The 18,856-nt window shown below is 40.6% G+C and overlaps 2 protein-coding genes across 3 annotated transcripts in view; both read left to right on the forward strand.

The window, feature by feature from the left end:
- oga (O-GlcNAcase) overlaps window positions 1-6,569 on the forward strand; it is a 31,415-nt gene extending 24,846 nt beyond the window's left edge. The window contains exons 16-18 of the mRNA XM_021580134.2: window positions 47-239; window positions 627-786; window positions 1,176-6,569. Of these exons, the coding sequence (XP_021435809.2) occupies window positions 47-239; window positions 627-786; window positions 1,176-1,312 (490 nt within the window). The 3' untranslated portion in view covers window positions 1,313-6,569. The remainder of the gene's footprint in view (window positions 1-46; window positions 240-626; window positions 787-1,175) is intronic.
- Window positions 6,570-8,410: 1,841 nt separating this feature from the next.
- On the forward strand, window positions 8,411-11,096 carry npm3 (nucleophosmin/nucleoplasmin, 3). 2 transcript variants are annotated; one of them, XM_021580133.2, is made up of 5 exons: window positions 8,411-8,602; window positions 8,887-8,972; window positions 9,196-9,315; window positions 9,581-9,674; window positions 10,024-11,096. In XM_021580133.2, exons 1-5 carry the CDS (start codon window positions 8,518-8,520, stop codon window positions 10,119-10,121), a joined length of 483 nt encoding a protein of 160 aa, XP_021435808.1. In that variant the 5' UTR covers window positions 8,411-8,517; the 3' UTR covers window positions 10,122-11,096. The 2 variants fall into 2 exon arrangements, with proteins under 2 accessions (XP_021435808.1, XP_036816229.1); XM_036960334.1 differs by lacking the exon at window positions 8,411-8,602 and adding an exon at window positions 8,644-8,710.
- The last annotated feature ends 7,760 nt before the right edge of the window (window positions 11,097-18,856 follow it).

Genomic DNA, 18,856 nt, shown 5'->3' on the forward strand with positions numbered 1-18,856 from the left:
CTATGGAAGTGGAGACAATTCACCCTAATGTGAATTCTTTCTCCAGGTTAGTAGGAGGGTTCCTGAACCTGAGTCCAGACTATGGGTTTGTCCTGGAGGACGAGGAGGGGATCTGTGGTTACGCTCTGGGCACTGTGGACGTCAAGCCCTTTGTCAAGAAGTGTAAAATGAGCTGGATCCCCTCCATGCAGGAGAAATACAACAAGCCCGACTGCCAGAAGGACCTCTCTGAGGCTGAGGTAGGAGACTGGTTTGACGGAGTCTCTTTCGCTTGACTGTTGTTATTCTAGTTCTGTGATACTTTTTTATATATATATATATATATATATATATATAAGTTGTGCCATGAACATGATATCTGGTTGTTTTACCTACTTTGGTCAAATGCACAAATACCCCTTTCACACTACTGAACTGAGCTGAACCAAGCCGAACTGTACTGGCTGGGCCTGGTTACGCATCCACCATAGTTTCTGGAAAGGACGATGTCAAAGGAAAATAACTGAGACAGCTCAGTACAGTTCAGGTGGGCATGGTAGTGTGAAGGGTATAATTGTCAATTGCCCTGGCTGAGAGTGTCTGTTAAATTACTAAATTGGCAAACGATCTCTCTCCCCCTCCCGTAGAAGATGATGTTGAGTTTCCATGAAGAGGAGGAGGGCCTCCCAGAGTCATTCCTCTCCAACTTCCCGTCCCTCATCAAAGTGGACATACATGCCAAGGTCACCGACCCCAGCGTGGCCAAGAGCATGATGGGATGCCTGCTCTCCTCCCTAAAGGCCAATGGTAGGCGGAGTTGACGGAACCTGTCTTAATCAATCAAGCACATTTGCTCGGGGGAACTAATCTACAAATCATCCCTAGCAAACGTCTATGATCCATTATCGAAAACTTCAGTCGTCCACATCCCAATTATAATGTATAAGGATGCTTGTCATGAGCATGTATGACCCCCTTATGTTGTATCCTCATCTCATAATGGTCCTAGCTAAATACCAGCCATTTTGAGTCTGTTGAAAATGTCCTACGTCGAGAGACGTAACATTATTATCCTTATAATAGTATATAAAGGCTCATACATGCTTATACCAAATTCTAACGCATATCTGCAGCTTTTAAGTAGTGTTACCATAACTGTTACTTATGTTGCTAAGCTGTTTACTCTTTCCCCCCAGGTTCCATTGGTGCGTTCTGTGAGGTGCGTCAGGCAGACAAGAGGATGATGGACTTCTACAGTAAGCTTGGCTGCTTCGAGGTTGCCAAGATGGAGGGCTTCCCCAAAGACATAATCATCATGGGCCGCAGCCTTTGAGAACAACTACGAGATCATCAACACGGGACGCAGCTTCTGAGACAGTTGACAGCCTGGCTAACCAAGCAACCATGGAGCTGTATAGAAAGCTTAAGTCAGCCAGGCTAAGGATCACTGTCTGTTACCTTTACAAAACAACCAATACTTGATGATTTTATACTTCAACCACCTGGACTAGACGAGGCTAGAGGCCGCCTGTTTTTAGACCGTGTTCAGAAACATCGCATCTTGTACAGATTCACTGTGCTGCTGCTAAAGGCCCAGAGCTCTACCGGATTGAAACAGAATCCGAAACTGTTAAGAGCCACAGAGGTTATCTGTAAAGCCCTGTGTGTGTTGATTTGAGCCAAGATGGCGGACGGTTTCCCTCTGTCTTTGGTCTCCAGAATGGAGGTGATGACTGTTCCCCATGCGGCTGCAGGAAGTAGGAGCTGGTCAGGTGCCATCCACTCCCATTAGCCTTTCAGACCATTCGACTTGACTGTCAGTAGCCCCGAGTGGGGGTCTGTCTGTGTCTCACGCAGACACAGTCAGATATTACTCCATCTGAAATTGCACCGTATTCCCCATGTAACACATTACTTGTGTCTGGTTAAAGGTAGTGCAGTGTATAGAGAATATGGAGTTATTTGAGACTTGGTAGTAGATCCTGACACTACACCCTAGTATAGGCCTAGCTGCTGGTTGGGGAAAAGGGGCCTTTAAAGTATATTACAGTTTTCTCCTGCACCACCTCTTCACAGGTGGTCCTCCTAGCTAACAGAGTGGAAAGTGGTTTATGGTTCCACCTATACTGTTTTCTACTGCGTCCATTTCACTCTTTGAGTTTGAAAAATTCTCTCTTTCTGGTGTGTTAGATTCCTCAATAGTTTACCTAACCATGACAGACATGCAGATGAAATCATATGTTTGAGTGTTCGAGGAAACTTCTTAAGACTTAAGTAAGTTGTTTGCTTGAAACCCACCTGAGTAGAAATGGGTAACCTTGAAGAGAGAGAAAGGAATATGTGGAAGTTGTCACTTATGTTATGGTTTGTCTATTCCCTTAACCCTTTGCTTTTGGCCATGCTTTTTTACTAGGGATTTAACGATTTACCCAATACGCATCGGTCCCCAATTTGAAATGTTTTAAGATATAAGTGCACCGGTCCATGGACCCCAAACCGATCCAAATGTAGCATGCATCGGTCAGAAAACGATTTAAACGTTACAAATTGCCGGTTCACCAAAATGTTTTGCTCATTACATTCTTTCTACCTTCTGAAAATACTTCTCAACTTTTGTGTCAATGTCAAACTGCATGTAACTGTTGACAGTCATTGATCTACAAGGCGTTTTGCATGTCGAACAACCCCCAGGCAATATCAGTAGCCTAGTCAAACTGATACCCTTTACAGACAGACTTTACGGTATGTTTTTTTTTAAACAGGCACTGTTTTTTAGGACCCAATTCATAGTCACATTCTTGCCAGGATAAGCCTTTTTTTATATCTCCGTGCACATGCCGGCAAGTGTGGGAGTAGACGTGGGGCCAATGTGGGTGGACATCCTATTTTAATAAATCCATTATTAATTCATTTTAGGCTGGACCTAAGAAACATAACTCATTTTTCCCCCCAAAAAATAGAATGCCATGTATTGAGTTTAATTATGCTACTGGTCTGTGTGGCCTATATGGCTGCAGCATGCACGTGAAATCAATATTTATTTTGTTAATTAAACAGACAAGACATACTTGGGCTACATTATTGCATGCTAAACGTTTCCGAACAGTGATGGATGAGCAAACCGATCGATGAGCTATACCACCTCCACTTATTTTCCCAGACAGAGAATTAACAAAATATACAGACAAGAGATTCAGTGAAACAAAATCACCTTGATTAAGACAAGTCAGAGGCTTTTGGTCGGGAGTAAGCCTAGGCTACTAAGTGACTGCCAGTGAAGAGCAAAATAATCCACTTGTTAAGCTACATAACATGCTGGCAAAATGTTCTGATCACTGCTAATAAATGTGCCAACCAGACAAGATGATCATGAGCAGCACTCACCTCAACTTAACTAACATTACCACAGCCTAATTGTAGTCTTACCAATGTCCAAACAGAGGTTCGGTGAAAAGAAAAATCTGACATTGATTTATCAAGACCCCATGCTTGTCTCAAAGCTGAAATAGTTGACCACACGCAGGAAGGCCGCTGCGTCAATCAAATGTATTATAACAGCTGGATGACTGGGAGTTTCAGTAAGCAACAATTTGATGCCTTCAATTGGATTGGCCTACTTTATTCCAATATTTTTGTCATTCGGTGATGTCTATTCCAACGATAATTCTTTATGGATCCATCCAGTTATAGTTAAGACAAGTGTGTGGGCAACGCGAAGATGGGTGAAGTGACATGTCTCGCCAAGTTTAGAACTGCCAGGATGATAGTAGTAACTGGTGGTGCCTGGCTACCATCAAGACCTTAAGAGCGTGCCAATGCCGCCTCAGCATTACGGCTACATTTCATACTAAGCCGTAGGCAGAACTGTACCGCAACCAATTCGCCAGCAATACCTTTCATATATAAAGAGAAGTCGGCAAAAAGTTATCGGGATGCTAAATATAAAAGCGGATAAGATCTTGGTTTGGAAGGTGTATGAGAAGGGTGCAATTGCGGCCCGCAATTTGTGGTGTTCCTGTATGTGGATATTCCTGCATCTGCATATTCAGGATAAGAATGGCCACATTCAGGAATGCCCCAAATTGCAGGCTGCATTCACACACTGTTGGTCAAACTGCGCACAGTGCCCAGTTTTGCACGCTGACCAACACAAGGTAGGCGACCTGTTCCTGCTCTTGCACATCTGTGCGGCACCTTCAGCATGCAAATGCTAAAATGGCTTGCATGATATCAAGCTTTATTAGTTGAGTGACAACTTCTGTAATTTGCTACGTTATTGCTATCTATGTGCTGTTGAAAATGTATGTTTTACCGGAATAAAAGTAAGCTACCAGAGACAACTCATCTGGCTATACCTGCTGAACAGGGATTAACACTAGATTGTTTTGATTATTCAGGTTCACCATCAGCAATAGTTTTGATAGTTTTGCTTTTAACAATCCGTGTAGATGGTCGTTTTTAGACATACAGGGTAAATTTGATAATTTCATGACAAGGATACCAATCACTTTTGCGAGGCGCACTGCATGGTCCACACGAGGATATCACTCCATAACTTCCAAGCGGTCAAAACCATTCAATTTTGAAACAAAGTTGTGCTATATATTCATTGCCTAGGTCATAGCTAATTTGTGAACAATAAATATTGATACTTTGCTAGCTCAAACACTTAATCTGCACAATTTCTCAATTTTGATTTCAGAATCAGTGGGGGGACAAAAAAACATGCCTGTCCCCAAATCTGGTAATGGGGTGGTAGATGCCGAGTCTCCCTTATGGCTCATCTCAGGTGCCTGCATAGTACATACACCGCATAGAAATAAATAGTTTACACGAACACACACATACAGAGGCCCAGCTCATTAGCTCCATCAACAGCAGATTTGAATTTAGAATGGAAAATGAATGTGTTTATGCAACAAATGTTAGTGCATCGCCTCGACCGAATCGCATCGATTCCTTCTCTAATCAAACCTATTGGCACAGAATTGTTTCAAACTAAAACGTATCGTTCCTGTATCGTATCTAGATACGTATAGAATCGTCTTAAAAAGGAAAGATGCGCATCCCTATTTTTTACAGTATGTTTATATTGCTTTTGTATTGCCTTTTGGTTCATTGCCTTTCTATATGATTTTTCTACCTGTGGATATCTCCAAGGGGCCTATTGCCCTGTACTGTAGCTCACAGGTGATTATCATGCACGCTTATCTACTGTCAATCCACCTGACATATACATAAGGGGACTTGAGAATGGGTGGGTTCATGAACGCACCTTGCCTCAACGGTGGGCCATCTGCTCTGAAAGGTCTCTAGATTCAGTCACAAATCCAGTGCTCTGGCTCTTAAGCCAAGAGAGATGAGCCAAATCTTAATGTTAGAAAATGTGAAAATAGGACTGAACAGTTTGCAGATGCTTTAGTACTCCCACTATAATACAGCTGCTCTATTTCCCAACTTTCCATGATGTGCTGAGGAAAGCTAACCACTAACCAGAATCTTATCCAGGACAGCATGTTCAGTTAGAAATATACTGTGTAGAACAGACGCGATTCAACGCAAAGCAGAATGAGGAACCATGTCGGCTCTGTACGCCACATTTCTATCTGCAACGTCCTACAACATTGCACCCACTTGAATACCATTGCTGCCCTTCTCCCAGTTAGGGTTGTTAAGCTAGAGTGACATTGACTGACTACCTTCACTGGCCCTGGCTGTGTCAAGAGAAATGGAGGGAGTGATATACTATACCTAGGCCTTTTGTATCTACGTATGTGTTAAATGTTTTATACTCAGTGTTTCTCATTTTGCTGTTTTTGTTCATGTAAAGCACTTTGATCCTAACATGAAGCCTTCTTTTTGTAACAGGAGGATCAGCCGTAGCTCATGTTGTTGCTTTGTCCTAGCTGCCTGCCAATGTGATGTTTTGATACTGCTACATACAGTACATCTGTGCTATGCATGATGCTTATTAGATTTGTTTGGTTTAGCAAACAGAAAGAAAAATCACATCCATATTACAGTCTATATGGGGGGGGGGGGGTGATATCTTGATGCCCTTCCTCAACCTATGACGTCACCGCAGACAAGAGACAAGTCAATTAAAAGGAATAGGGGGAAAAGATGACAAGTATTTTTGTTAACAAAAAATGAGCTTTCTGATTTGTCATTTCTCAATGAGCACAAGCCTGAATCAGTTCAAACATTTTAAACACTAGTTAGATTGAAGTATATTAGTCTGCTCTATTCAACACGTCACCCTCCGTACTATATTATTCTGTGGTGGTCAAGTAAATTTCCCAGAGAGAATAGGAACATGTATCCTCCCAGTTCTCCACTGATATTGAAGGATTCACTTTTCCATAACGTCTGACATTTTATCATTGCTTGTGCTATTGTGACGACTGCTTATTTTTCCTGCCTCCTGAAAGTATAGCTGCAGTTGGAAGGGATTATTGTAGGCCTGCATTTGATGATACATACATAGGGACATAGTTTTTTTTTGAGGGGGACGTTTACTGAAACTCATTTCTGTAAAATGTGTATGTAAAAGAAATGGTTTATAATATTAATAAACAATTTTAAAAGTGTTTTGAGTAGTGTATTGTATGAACTCATGAAAAATGTGTTTTGATTACTGATATGACTGGGTGAGTTGTGTAAACAGCTGCAACTATTTAACAGGTATTGTGTAGACTACTGTACTATTAGGATCCCCATTAGTTATAGCCTAAGCAGCCGACAGTGCATGTGTGCGATATCTGCACTAGGCTGGATGTGCCCAGTAATACACGTGTTCCCCATGGACCGGCTCCAGCATCCTCCATTCAGGCTGCAAATTTCCCTTAACTAGTTTTAATTTCGAGAAGGTGGTGTAGGTCTGAGGAGTTTCCTGGCCATGGACCCAAAATATTGATGTTTTGTTCACTTTTGTTTCCTTGCAGGTAACCATGGTTTACAGAGGAAGAAGAATGATTCCAAGCACCACCCTCCTTTTGAAGCTTCCAGTCTGTTATTCGAACTCAATCAGCATGACAGAGTGATCTCCAGCCTTGTCCTCGTCAACACTCACACCTGTGTTAACGAGAAAATCACTGACATGATGTGTGGCAGGGCTGAAATGCAGTGGAAATGTTTTTGGGGGATTCGGTTAATTTGCATGGCAAAGAGGGACTTTGCAATTAATTGTAATTCATCTGATCACTCTTCATAACATTCTGGAGTATATACAAACTGAGGCAGCAGACTGAAAATGTATGTGTCATTCTCAACTTTTGGCCACGACTGTACATAGGATTCGATCATGTTCTCTAACCACGTTTCCATCCATAGTTTTTATTTGCGTAAAGTCATACCAAAGATGTTTTTAACTAACCCAAAATAGACCAGAGCCTGTTTCCAATGGGAGCAAGTGTATCATAGTGGGCAGAACAAGCAAGTAAACAGCTGTAACTATGTAACGGGTATTATGTAGACTACTGTATTTAGTATTTATTCGGATCCCCATTAGTTGGGATGAGTTGGACCGCAGAGTGAATAAAAAGCAGCCAACCCGTGCTCAGCATATATGGGAACTTCTTCAAGACTGTTTGAAAAGCATTTCAGGTGAAACTGGTTGAGAAAATGCTAAGTGTGCAAAGGCTGTCATCAAGTCAAAGGGTGGCTACTTTGAAGAATCTCAAATCTAAAATATATTTTGATTTGTTTAACACTTGTTTGGTTACTACATGATATCATGTGTTATTCCATCGTTTTGATGTCTTCACTATTCTACAATGTTGAAAATAGTAAAAAATAAAGAAAAACCCTTGAATTAGTAGGTGTGTCCAAACTTTTGACTGGTACTGTATATAATAGCATCATGTAGAGTATCGCACAGTCTACCCGCACTTTATCTGCCACTTTCCTGGGCGCTCTGAAGCCTTCTTCACAACAATTGAACCGCTCTCCTTGAGGTTCTTGATTGTTGGTTAGAGTCTGCCAGTTGTTGGCTAGAGTACACTTGCCAAGACCAAAGTAGGCATATTTGCTATTTAACGCAAAAGTGTTTGTAACAAAACTATCAATAGAGTTGAACATGCGATGGAAACATCAACTTTTTATGTTTTATTTGGTACATGAAAACGGAAGTGGAAAATATATTTTGTGTGCACTATGCCATCACGCCCTGATTTTTAGTCCATTCGGTGGAAACACACCACTGATGGGAAAATGCGAGTATTTTCGTTATGTGGATTCTGGAATATTCGCATGAAAATCTGTCGCCAATTGGATGGAAACCTAGTTTATAAGGAATTAGTTGTTCTAACTAGTTGTTCTAACTTCTTATATTGATAGACCAACAGTAACTCATGCTGTAACAAGTAAACTCCAGATCCAAACCAAAGCCCATTGGCCCCTCCCCTTCAAACACACGTTGAAACGTATTTACGCCTGCGACGCGATTTGTTTTGACGTCATATGTTGCATCTCTTGAAAGCGAGTCTGATCTTCAATCGAGCTAGCTAATACATTTACTTTATTTTCACACAGTCAATTATGTCGCACAGTCACGGAGAAGATGATTGCTGCTCGGAAGATCACGGGAGTGTTGGCCAATCGAGACTGGAGAGCTATGTATTTAGTAAGGATCGCCTTTTCCTGAACAATCTGTTGTATAAAATGCTTGGTAGCAGCACACGTGGGGATGCCATCATGTATTTTGGATCGTGTTTGATTGTAAAACTAAAATGTAAAAAATACAATGAGAGTAACCGATTTAGAGAGAAATGTATTGTAAGAAAGACTGCTGAAATATTTAGATTTTGTCATAATTTTTATACACCCCAACTGTACGCGCTAATGTTACATCCGTCTCTGAAACACACGTGTAACGTTAGCTAAAATTGCAACATTGTATCTTCGTAGGTTGTGAATTATCCTCCAAAGTACCGTTCTACACATTCCAAGGGGACGAAGAGGAGGATTTGGAACACTTTCTCGAGCTACGGACGGTAGGTTTTTACTTTAATAAGCTATGAGACATGATAATCATGACATTGGAACCAGTGGTATCAGGTGTGCCAGGGTCCAGAGTTCTGTTGCTGTAGCATAGCTTACATGCCTCTGATACAGAAAAATTAGTGAATCAATGATGTAATGCCTCTAAAAAATCCACTATAATGATTGTATTTTGAGGGAGCGAAGTCCCTGTACAAATGTTGTATACATCTCTAGGTTTGCTTGGGAGAGGGAGCGAAGGAGGAGAGTAATGTGGTGGAGGTGACTGCTATGAACCACCAGGGGAAAACTATTTCTGTACCTGTCGCCAACCTCCATATCAACTGCCTGCCAATGGTGAGTGGCACACATACACCACCACCTACTTCAGACTGGGAGGGGAATGAAACATGAGATTCAAAAGAAGACAATTCTACATTCTCCTACACACTGCTTATTTGTAACGTTTGACTTTCCACGTGGGAAATGCATTGGCCACCTGTAACACTGAGGTTTCAGAGGATCTGAAAGTGCTAGGGATTGATTTTGGATTAAATGTCTGCCTTGCCGGTCTGCCTTGTGTGTGTGTGTGGTTGGAAATCTCAATTGTTTTCTTTCTCAGGTGAGTCTTGGGGAGTTTGAGCTGAAGGCCCCTGTCACCATTAGACTGAAGTCGGGTACCGGACCAGTGACCGTTAGCGGTCTGCACCTCATTGGTAAAATGATTGTTTTAATAATTGGCCTGTAAGGACATGATCATGACCACATATACATTAAAGGAGAAGATTCACCCATCATATGATGCAAAACTCGCCATACCGGCTGTATTTCTGCCTATTTGAGCATCAATGGCTCAGATACACATGGAAACATGAAATGACCCTGGGAATGGGTGTAGCAGTGCTTAGAGATGCACAAAAACTAACATTCAAAATTGGTGAATCTTTCCTTTTAAAGGGATAGTCTGTAAATTCTGGCCTGTTGGCAGTGAGACAGAGTAAACAGTCCTAACTGAGGAACTGCTTTTTTCCTAGTGATTTGATAACTTGTGTCCTCCTCTACCAGCCTCTGACAACGCTGACTCTGACTTGTCTAGCGAAGAAGAAGACTTGGACGAAGAGATAATCCCCATCAAACCAGCCAAAAAGAAACAGAAGTTGTAAAGGGACTGGATATCTGATTAATAAATGTTTCTTTAGGGAATAAAGATTTTCTTGTACCAATAGGAAACGTGAAATTCAGATTCTCTATCCCACTGGAAAGTTGTTTAGGAATGTGGGAAGAAACATACCGGGGGGGAAATTATGGATGAAAGATGCAGGAATATGGACCTAATTTTTGATCTTTGACTGTGGCCATGTTTGGGTTGTGGTTACTGAACCATGTCCAAGGGACTCTCTTTGGCCTGTTGGAGTGAGCTCTTGTTTTCAGCTGTGGAAGTGTTTGGTTCCATTATAAAGAATCAATTGCAATGTATTAAATACAATCAAGATCCTAAGATGGTTTTATTATTATTGTAGCAAGTGTTTGGTTGAGTGGAAATGGATAACTAAGCTTTTAGGAAATATTAGGCTGGGACCCAATCCGATCGGCCATGCGGAAACCACATTCACGGTAAATGGTACATGTCGGTTCAGTCAGAAATGACATTTTAATTGTCAATGATCTGAATGAATCCCTGCCATAGTTTCCTACATACTTTCTTCTCATGGTTGGTTACAACACCATCAGTTGACAGAATTTTTTTTACTATTGACTTTCAGAGTTGAAATGTACCTTTTGTTGGTGAAAGTGGATATACATTCATGTTTGCATGCTATCGTTTATTTGGATAACATTAAACCTAATTGTAAAATCGGGTTTGTGGGGAAGGGGGTTGGAGAGGTGGGTGTTAATCTATTGGTTTTCTTGCTCTTCTGGCTGGGTTGGATTTGAACAAATCAGGATAAATAAGTTAGCCAGGTAGCCTTGAGAAACACTCAGGCTTACATTGAACATTGGTTATTGAAAATAGCCGCACAAAAAAAGTTATGGTCCGTTTTGTACTATTTAGGGAAATGAAAGCTTGCTAATTAATTGATCATTTGATCACTTTTGTTGTACATTTTCAGATTCTATAAATAAAAACACTTTTGGTATTATGTCTCATTTATTGGCTCTTTAACAAATCAATTGTACATTTGAGTCTGACAAATGTTGTGTTGATTGGTCATCAGAGGCAATGGTATTTCATTGAATTGTGTTAAGATATGCCCTGCCCCTTCACACACAAACAATAGGCAGACGTACCCTTACACATAGCTTTAGGTGTAAGACAGAGTTTCCCAAACTCGGTCCTGGGTGCACGTGTTGGTTTTTGCCCTAGCGCTACTCAGCGGATTCAAATAAGCAAAGCTCAATGGTGGGTTGGTTATTTGAATCAGTTGGTTAGTGCTAGGGCAAAAAACTAAATGTGCACCAAGTGGGGGCCCCAGGACCGAGTTTGGGAAACCCTGGTATAAGGCATTCCATTTGACTTAAATGCAGGCACTTGATAAACACAGCCCAGTTTCAAAGGTTAATAGATGTGAGCTTCTCTTTCCAGACATTTATTGGTTTTGAGAGGGGAATCTGGCTGAACATAATTTATGGAAGAGAACTTTAAGAGCGTCAGGAATAGTTTCACACATAGAAGACATTTGTTTTCCCTCACTTTAAAGGCTTGCAGATGTACTATGGCTTATAGCAGGACATGGCTGAGAACTGTAGGAGGCTAGATCTGACAATCGACTATATAAAATTAAAACAACCAATAGGTGAGAAATATGAACACTAGGGGGCCTAACATGTGTGAAGACCACTAAACAGAAATTCTCTGCACAGACAGAGCTGTTGGTTCTCTCTCTACAGAATAGATCCAATGCCTTAATGTGTTTGTCTGACAACCCAACAACATGTAACTCACCATACAAAACAATGCTATTTTGCATATAAACATGATTTGTACAGTGGGGCAAAAAAGTATTTAGTCAGCCACGATTTGTGCAAGTTCTCCCACTTAAAAATATGAGAGAGGCCTGTAATTTTCATCATAGGTACACTTCAACTATGACTGACAAAATGAGAAAATAAAATCCAGAAAATCACATTGTAGGATTTTTTATGAATTTATTTGCAAATTATGGTGGAAAATAAGTATTTGGTCAATAACAAAAGTTTCTCAATACTTTGTTATATACCCTTTGTTGGCAATGACAGAGGTCAAATGTTTTCTGAAAGTCTTCACAAGGTTTTCACACACTGTTGGTGGTATTTTCGCCCATTCCTCCATGCAGATCTCCTCTAGAGCAGTGATGTTTTGGGTCTGTTGCTGGGCAACACGGACTTTCAACTCCCTCCAAAGATTTTCTATGGGGCTGAGATTTGGAGACTGGCTAGGCCACTCCAGGACCTTGAAATGCTTCTTACGAAGCCACTCCTTCGTTGCCCGGGCGTTGTGTTTGGGATCATTGTCATGCTGAAAGACCCAGCCACGTTTCATCTTCAATGCCCTTGCTGATGGTAGGCTTTGTTACTTTGGTCCCAGCTCTCTGCAGGTCATTCACTAGGTCACTCCTAGTGTGGTGCTGGGATTTTTTCTCACCGTTCTTGTGATCATTTTGACCCCAAGGGGTGAGATCTTGCATGGAGCCCCAGATCGAGGAAGATTATCAGTGGTCTTGTATGTCTTCCATTTCCTAATAATTGCTCCCACAGTTGATTTCTTCAAACTAAGCTGCAGATTCAGTCTTCCCAGCCTGGTGCAGGTCTACAATTTTGTTTCTGGTGTCCTTTGACAGCTCTTTGGTCTTGGCCATAATGGAGTTTGGAGTGTGACTGTTTGAGGTTGTGGACAGGTGTCTTTTATACTGATAACAAGTTCAAACAGGTGCCATTAATACAGGTAATGAGTGGAGGACAGAGGAGCCTCTTAAAGAAGAAGTTACAGGTCTGTGAGAGCCAGAAATCTTCTTGTTTGTAGGTGACCAAATACTTATTTTCCACCATAATTTGCAAATAAATTCATTAAAAATCCTACAATGTGATTTTCTGGATTTTTTTTCTCTCAATTTGTCTGTGTACATATGAAAATTACAAGCCTCTCATCTTTTTAAGTGTGAGAACTTGCACAATTGGTGGCTGACTAAATACTTTTTTTTGCCCCACTGTATCTCTCCAGTTATGCAGTGACCAAGCTTTAACTTCCTAACTGATGTCTTGAGATGTTGCTTCAATATGTCTACATAATTTTCAATCCTCAGGATGCCATCTATTTTGTGAAGTGCACCAGTCCCTCCTGCAGCAAAGCACCCCACAAACAGTTATATTTGTGTTTCATCAGACCAGAGGACATTTCTCCAAAAAGTATGATCTTTGTCCCCATTGTGCAGTTGCAATCCGTAGTCTGGCTTTTTTATGGTGGTTTTGGAGCAGTGGGTTCTTCCTTGCTGAGTGGCCTTTCAGGTTATGTCGATATAGGACTCGTTTTACTGTGGATGTATATATACTTTTGTACCCGTTTCCTCCAGCATCTTCACAAGGTCCCTTGCTGTTGTTCTGGGATTGATTTGCACATTTCGTACCAAAATACTTTAATCTCTAGGAGACGGAATGCGTCACCTTCCTGAGCGGTATGACAGCTGCGTGGTCCCATGGTGTTTATACTTGTGTACTATTGTTTGTACAGATGAACATGGTACCTTCAGGTGTTTGGAAATTGCTCCCAAGGATGAAGCAGACCTGTGGAGCTCTACAATTTGTTTTCCTGAGGTCATGGCTGATTTCTTTTGATTTTCAAATGATGTCAAGCAAAGAGGCACTGAGTTTGAAGGTAGACCTTGTAATACATCCACAAGTACACCTCAAACTGACTCAAATTATGTCAATTAGCCTATCGGAAGCTTCTAAAGCCATGACATCATTTTCTGGAATTTTCCAAGCTGTTTAAAAGGCACAGTCAACTTAGTGTATGTAAACTTCTGACCTACTGGAATTGATACAGTGAATTATAAGTGAAATAATCTGTCTGTAAACAATTGTTGGAAAATTACTTGTGTCATGCACAAAGTAGGTTTCCTAACCGACTTGCCAAAGCTAACAAGAAATGTGTGGAGTGGTTGAAGAATGAGTTAATGACTCCCACCTAAGTGTATGGAAACTGCCGACTTCAACTGTATCTACATTACTTACGCTTTATATGGGCATATATGGTGGAAACATAGGCTTATATATGTATCCACACATACAAGTACATATAAGTACATACACTGTATGACACATGTTGAAATATAAAATAATTGGCCGTTTTCATACAGTATATACAGTGCATTCGGAAAGTATTCAGATCCCTTGAGTTTCCACATTTTGTTACAGCCTTATTCTAAAATGGATTAAATAAAAACACTGTCCTAATCAATCTACACACAATAATGACAAAACAAACAGGTTTTTAGAAATGTTAGCACATTTATTACAAATAAAAACAGAAATTCTAATCCTTCTGGCTTCCGGATTAAGCGGGCATTGTCAAGAAGGATTAGAATTTCGCTTTATATGAGCATATATGGTGGAAACATAGGCTTATATTAGCTTTTTAGCATTCATAGCAATGGTTATCAACTGTACCACAGGGATGGAATGTTAGTAGCAGAAAATAGAGTTTGTGGTGGCAGCTGCAGAGAAGTATTTGGGTGTACAAGATTTTACGTCAGAAGAGTTACAGGGTGTTTTGAGTGGTGGAGTCCCATCCTCCCAGGCCATTGGCTTAAGGTAGGACCAGGCAGCATTGCAATTCTTGACACAATCAAACCGGTGCACCTGGCACCTACTACCAAACCCTGGTCAAAGGCATTCAACTATTTTGTCTTGCCCATTCACCCTCTGCATGGCACACATACACAATCCATGTCTCAATTGTCTCAAGGCTTAAACATCGTCCTTTAACCAGTCCCATCCCCTTCATCTACACTGATTGAAGTGGATATAACAGCTGATATCAATAAGGGATCATAGCTTTCACCTGGATTCATCTGGTCAGTAATGTTCCTCAAATTTTCACTGGTACGGAGCAAATTTCAGGTCTGTTGAGCTCAAAGTTGAAAGTTGTGAGAATTCTGTGCAACTTCCAGCACGCGTTTACTGTGAAAACTTAAAGCAGTTTTAGTTACAGTTTTAACAGTGGCCATGTAGGCTACTGTGGCTATTTGATCAAAATGTAGGCCTACCAGAGTGGCTTAACATCAAAAACAAAGGAGAAAATGCCTCCCCTAACATTTTAACATGGAAATAGCTGTTCTATCATTCAGCCTACAGTAGGTCTGCATTCCATGAGACTTTTGAAAATATGCAGGGCTTGACATTATCCTTTTTATCCGTCCTCCAGACAAGGTGACTGAAAATATAGTTGTGTTGTTTGATGCCAGAAACCACTTTACAAAATAAAATGCATTATTATTCCCACACCATTATTACAGAAAATCAGGCAAATTATGCTACCCTCTGCATGCTGGCTACTTAGCTTAGCTTTTTTCCTTACTTGATTTTCAAAGATGTCTAGAAATGTGTATGTTTTGTGCTCTTGTAGGAAGCAATCATTTCCCTATTGCTGACTACAAATGATCTATAACTGGGCTATTAACTCACTAACTAGCAAAGGATATGAACAAAATGTGCACACGTGGCTACATGCAGCTCTCGCTTTGATCTCAGAACAAGCGCATTGACTAATGAGCGCTCATGCTGTAAACACATATGGCATGGAAAAAGCAGGTGGTCCTAATGGTTTGTACACTCAGTGTATATAGCAAATTCAAAACATAACTAGCCATACTACAAATGATCTTGCTTTTACGACATGTACATAGACTTTTCTATTGTGGTATTGACTGTACATTTGTTTATTCCATGTGTAACTAACTCTGTGTTGTTGTTTTTGTCGCACTGCTTTGCTTTATCTTGGCCAGGTTGCAGTTGTAAATGAGAACTTGTTCTCAACTGGCCTACCTGGTTAAATAAAGGTGGAGAAAAAAATAAAATAATAAGTGAACTATTTAGTAATGTCACCTTTGCACCGGTACCGTTGATAAATACATCTTACACTGTTATTGGAAAGCTGTGATTCCCCTCTATTAAACAGTAGACTAGCCATGTAATTCTGACTATGTTAAAAAATATTCTATAAATAGCCAAATTGACAAATAACTTCCATAGATCTCCACTTAAACGTGAACATTTTAGCCTTAAGGCTATAGATAAACATATCTTAATTAACTACCTTGCTTTGAAATAGCCTACCTTATCAATTTTTATCCCTGATTAATTGAATGAGGGAATAATTGTATAAAGACATAAGTATTTGGTTGTAATGTTGCTATATTTTTATATCAAGGGTGGCCAAACATTCTCCAGGAGAGCTATTGGGTGTGCAGGCTTTTGTTCGAGCCATGCTCTAACACACCAAATTCCCACTGGGCACACACTTTAATCAACATTGTTTCAATTAAATTACATTGAACAGACGTGGAATAGACATTAAATTGACATCTGTGCCCAGTGGGATTGTAGCCTAAACATCAGCTGTTCAACAGAACATTGACAAGCAGACTCGGGTGTGTTTCAGGGCTGGATCTTTTCATGTAATCCAACAAATGTAAACACCTGGAGTTAGCTAAATGGCATTGGCACTTGGATTGGAACCGGTGCTATGGTCAGATGACATGAAAATAGACCTCTTTGGCCACGCACACCAGTGGTGGCTTTTGTGTCAAAATAAGGATGCATAAGCAGATACCCATTGTAAAATATGGTGGTGGATCTTTGGTATTATGTGGATATTTTCCTTCCACTGGTCCTGGGTCCCTTGTTAAGATCAATGGCATCTTGAACTTTACCCAGTACCAGGACATTTTAGCCAAAAACCTGGTTGCCTCTGCCAGGAGGCTGAAATTGAAGCCGCATGTGGATCTTCCAGCAAGACAAAAACCTCAAACAAAAATCTAAATCAACAAAGAAATTGATAATTGACCACAAAAATCAACATTTTGCAATGGCCATCTATCTACCTCTGGACGTGAACCCTATTGAAAACCGGTGGTTTGAATTGAAGAGTGCAGTCCATAAGCGCAGGCGACAGATATCAAAGATCTGGAAAGATTCTGTATGGAAGAATGGTCTAACATCCCTCCCAATGTGTTCTCCAGTCTTATAAAACATTTTAGTGTCATTATCCTCACAAGGTGAGGTATTGAAAGGTATAGAAAATAAAAATAAAATAAACATTACTTCCAAATATTTTTTTGCATACAACATACATACAGTGGGGCAAAAAAGTATTTAGTCAGCCACCAATTGTGCAAGTTCTCCCACTTAAAAATATGAGGCCTGTAATTTTCATCATAGGTACACTTCAACTATGACAGACAAAAGGAGAATAAAAAATCCAGAAAATCATATTGTAGGATTTTTAATGAATTTATTTGCAAATTATGGTGGAAAATAAGTATTTGGTCACCTACAAACAAGCAAGATTTCTGGCTCTCACATACCTGTAACAACTTCTTTAAGAGGCTCCTCTGTCCTCCACTCGTTACCTGTATTAATGGCAACCGTTTGAACTTACAGTGCCTTGCGAAAGTATTCGGCCTCCTTGAACTTTGACCTTTTGCCACATTTCAGGCTTCAAACATAAAGATATAAAACTGTATTTTTTTGTGAAGAATCAACAACAAGTGGGACACAATCATGAAGTGAAACGACATTTATTGGATATTTCAAACTTTTTTAACAAATCAAAAACTGAAAAATTGGGCGTGCAAAATTATTCAGCCCCCTTAAGTTAATACTTTGTAGCGCCACCTTTTGCTGCGATTACAGCTGTAAGTCGCTTGGGGTATGTCTCTATCAGTTTTGCACATCGAGAGACTGACATTTTTTCCCATTCCTCCTTGCAAAACAGCTCGAGCTCAGTGAGGTTGGATGGAGAGCATTTGTGAACAGCAGTTTTCAGTTCTTTCCACAGATTCTCGATTGGATTCAGGTCTGGACTTTGACTTGGCCATTCTAACACCTGGATATGTTTATTTTTTTAACCATTCCATTGTAGATTTTGCTTTATGTTTTGGATCATTGTCTTGTTGGAAGACAAATCTCCGTCCCAGTCTCAGGTCTTTTGCAGACTCCATCAGGTTTTCTTCCAGAATGGTCCTGTATTTGGCTCCATCCATCTTCCCATCAATTTTAATCATCTTCCCTGTCCCTGCTGAAGAAAAGCAGGCCCAAACCATGATGCTGCCACCACCATGTTTGACAGTGGGGATGGTGTGTTCAGCTGTGTTGCTTTTACGCCAAACATAACGTTTTGCATTGTTGCCAAAGTCCAATTTTGGTTTCATCTGACCAGAGCACCTTCTTCCACATGTTTGGTGTGTCTCCCAGGTGGCTTGTGGCAAACTTTAAACGACACTTTTTATGGATATCTTTAAGAAATGGCTTTCTTCTTGCCACTCTTCCATAAAGGCCAGATTTGTGCAATATACGACTGATTGTTGTCCTATGGACAGAGTCTCCCACCTCAGCTGTAGATCTCTGCAGTTCATCCAGAGTGATCATGGGCCTCTTGGCTGCATCTCTGATCAGTCTTCTCCTTGTATGAGCTGAAAGTTTAGAGGGACGGCCAGGTCTTGGTAGATTTGCAGTGGTCTGATACTCCTTCCATTTCAATATTATCGCTTGCACAGTGCTCCTTGGGATGTTTAAAGCTTGGGAAATCTTTTTGTATCCAAATCCGGCTTTAAACTTCTTCACAACAGTATCTCGGACCTGCCTGGTGTGTTCCTTGTTCTTCATGATGCTCTCTGCGCTTTTAACGGACCTCTGAGACTAT

This window comes from Oncorhynchus mykiss, chromosome 23 (assembly GCF_013265735.2).
Source record: "Oncorhynchus mykiss isolate Arlee chromosome 23, USDA_OmykA_1.1, whole genome shotgun sequence".
Taxonomy (NCBI): domain Eukaryota; kingdom Metazoa; phylum Chordata; class Actinopteri; order Salmoniformes; family Salmonidae; genus Oncorhynchus; species Oncorhynchus mykiss.

Bases quoted from the DNA above. Each gene is read 5' to 3' on its own strand.
- npm3 (XM_021580133.2), top strand. From the start codon at position 8,518: ATGTCGCACAGTCACGGAGAAGATGATTGCTGCTCGGAAGATCACGGG. The intron at 9,316-9,580 runs GTGAGTGGCACA...TTTCTTTCTCAG, and splicing joins ATATCAACTGCCTGCCAATG to GTGAGTCTTGGGGAGTTTGA. The intron at 9,675-10,023 runs GTAAAATGATTG...CTCCTCTACCAG, and splicing joins TAGCGGTCTGCACCTCATTG to CCTCTGACAACGCTGACTCT.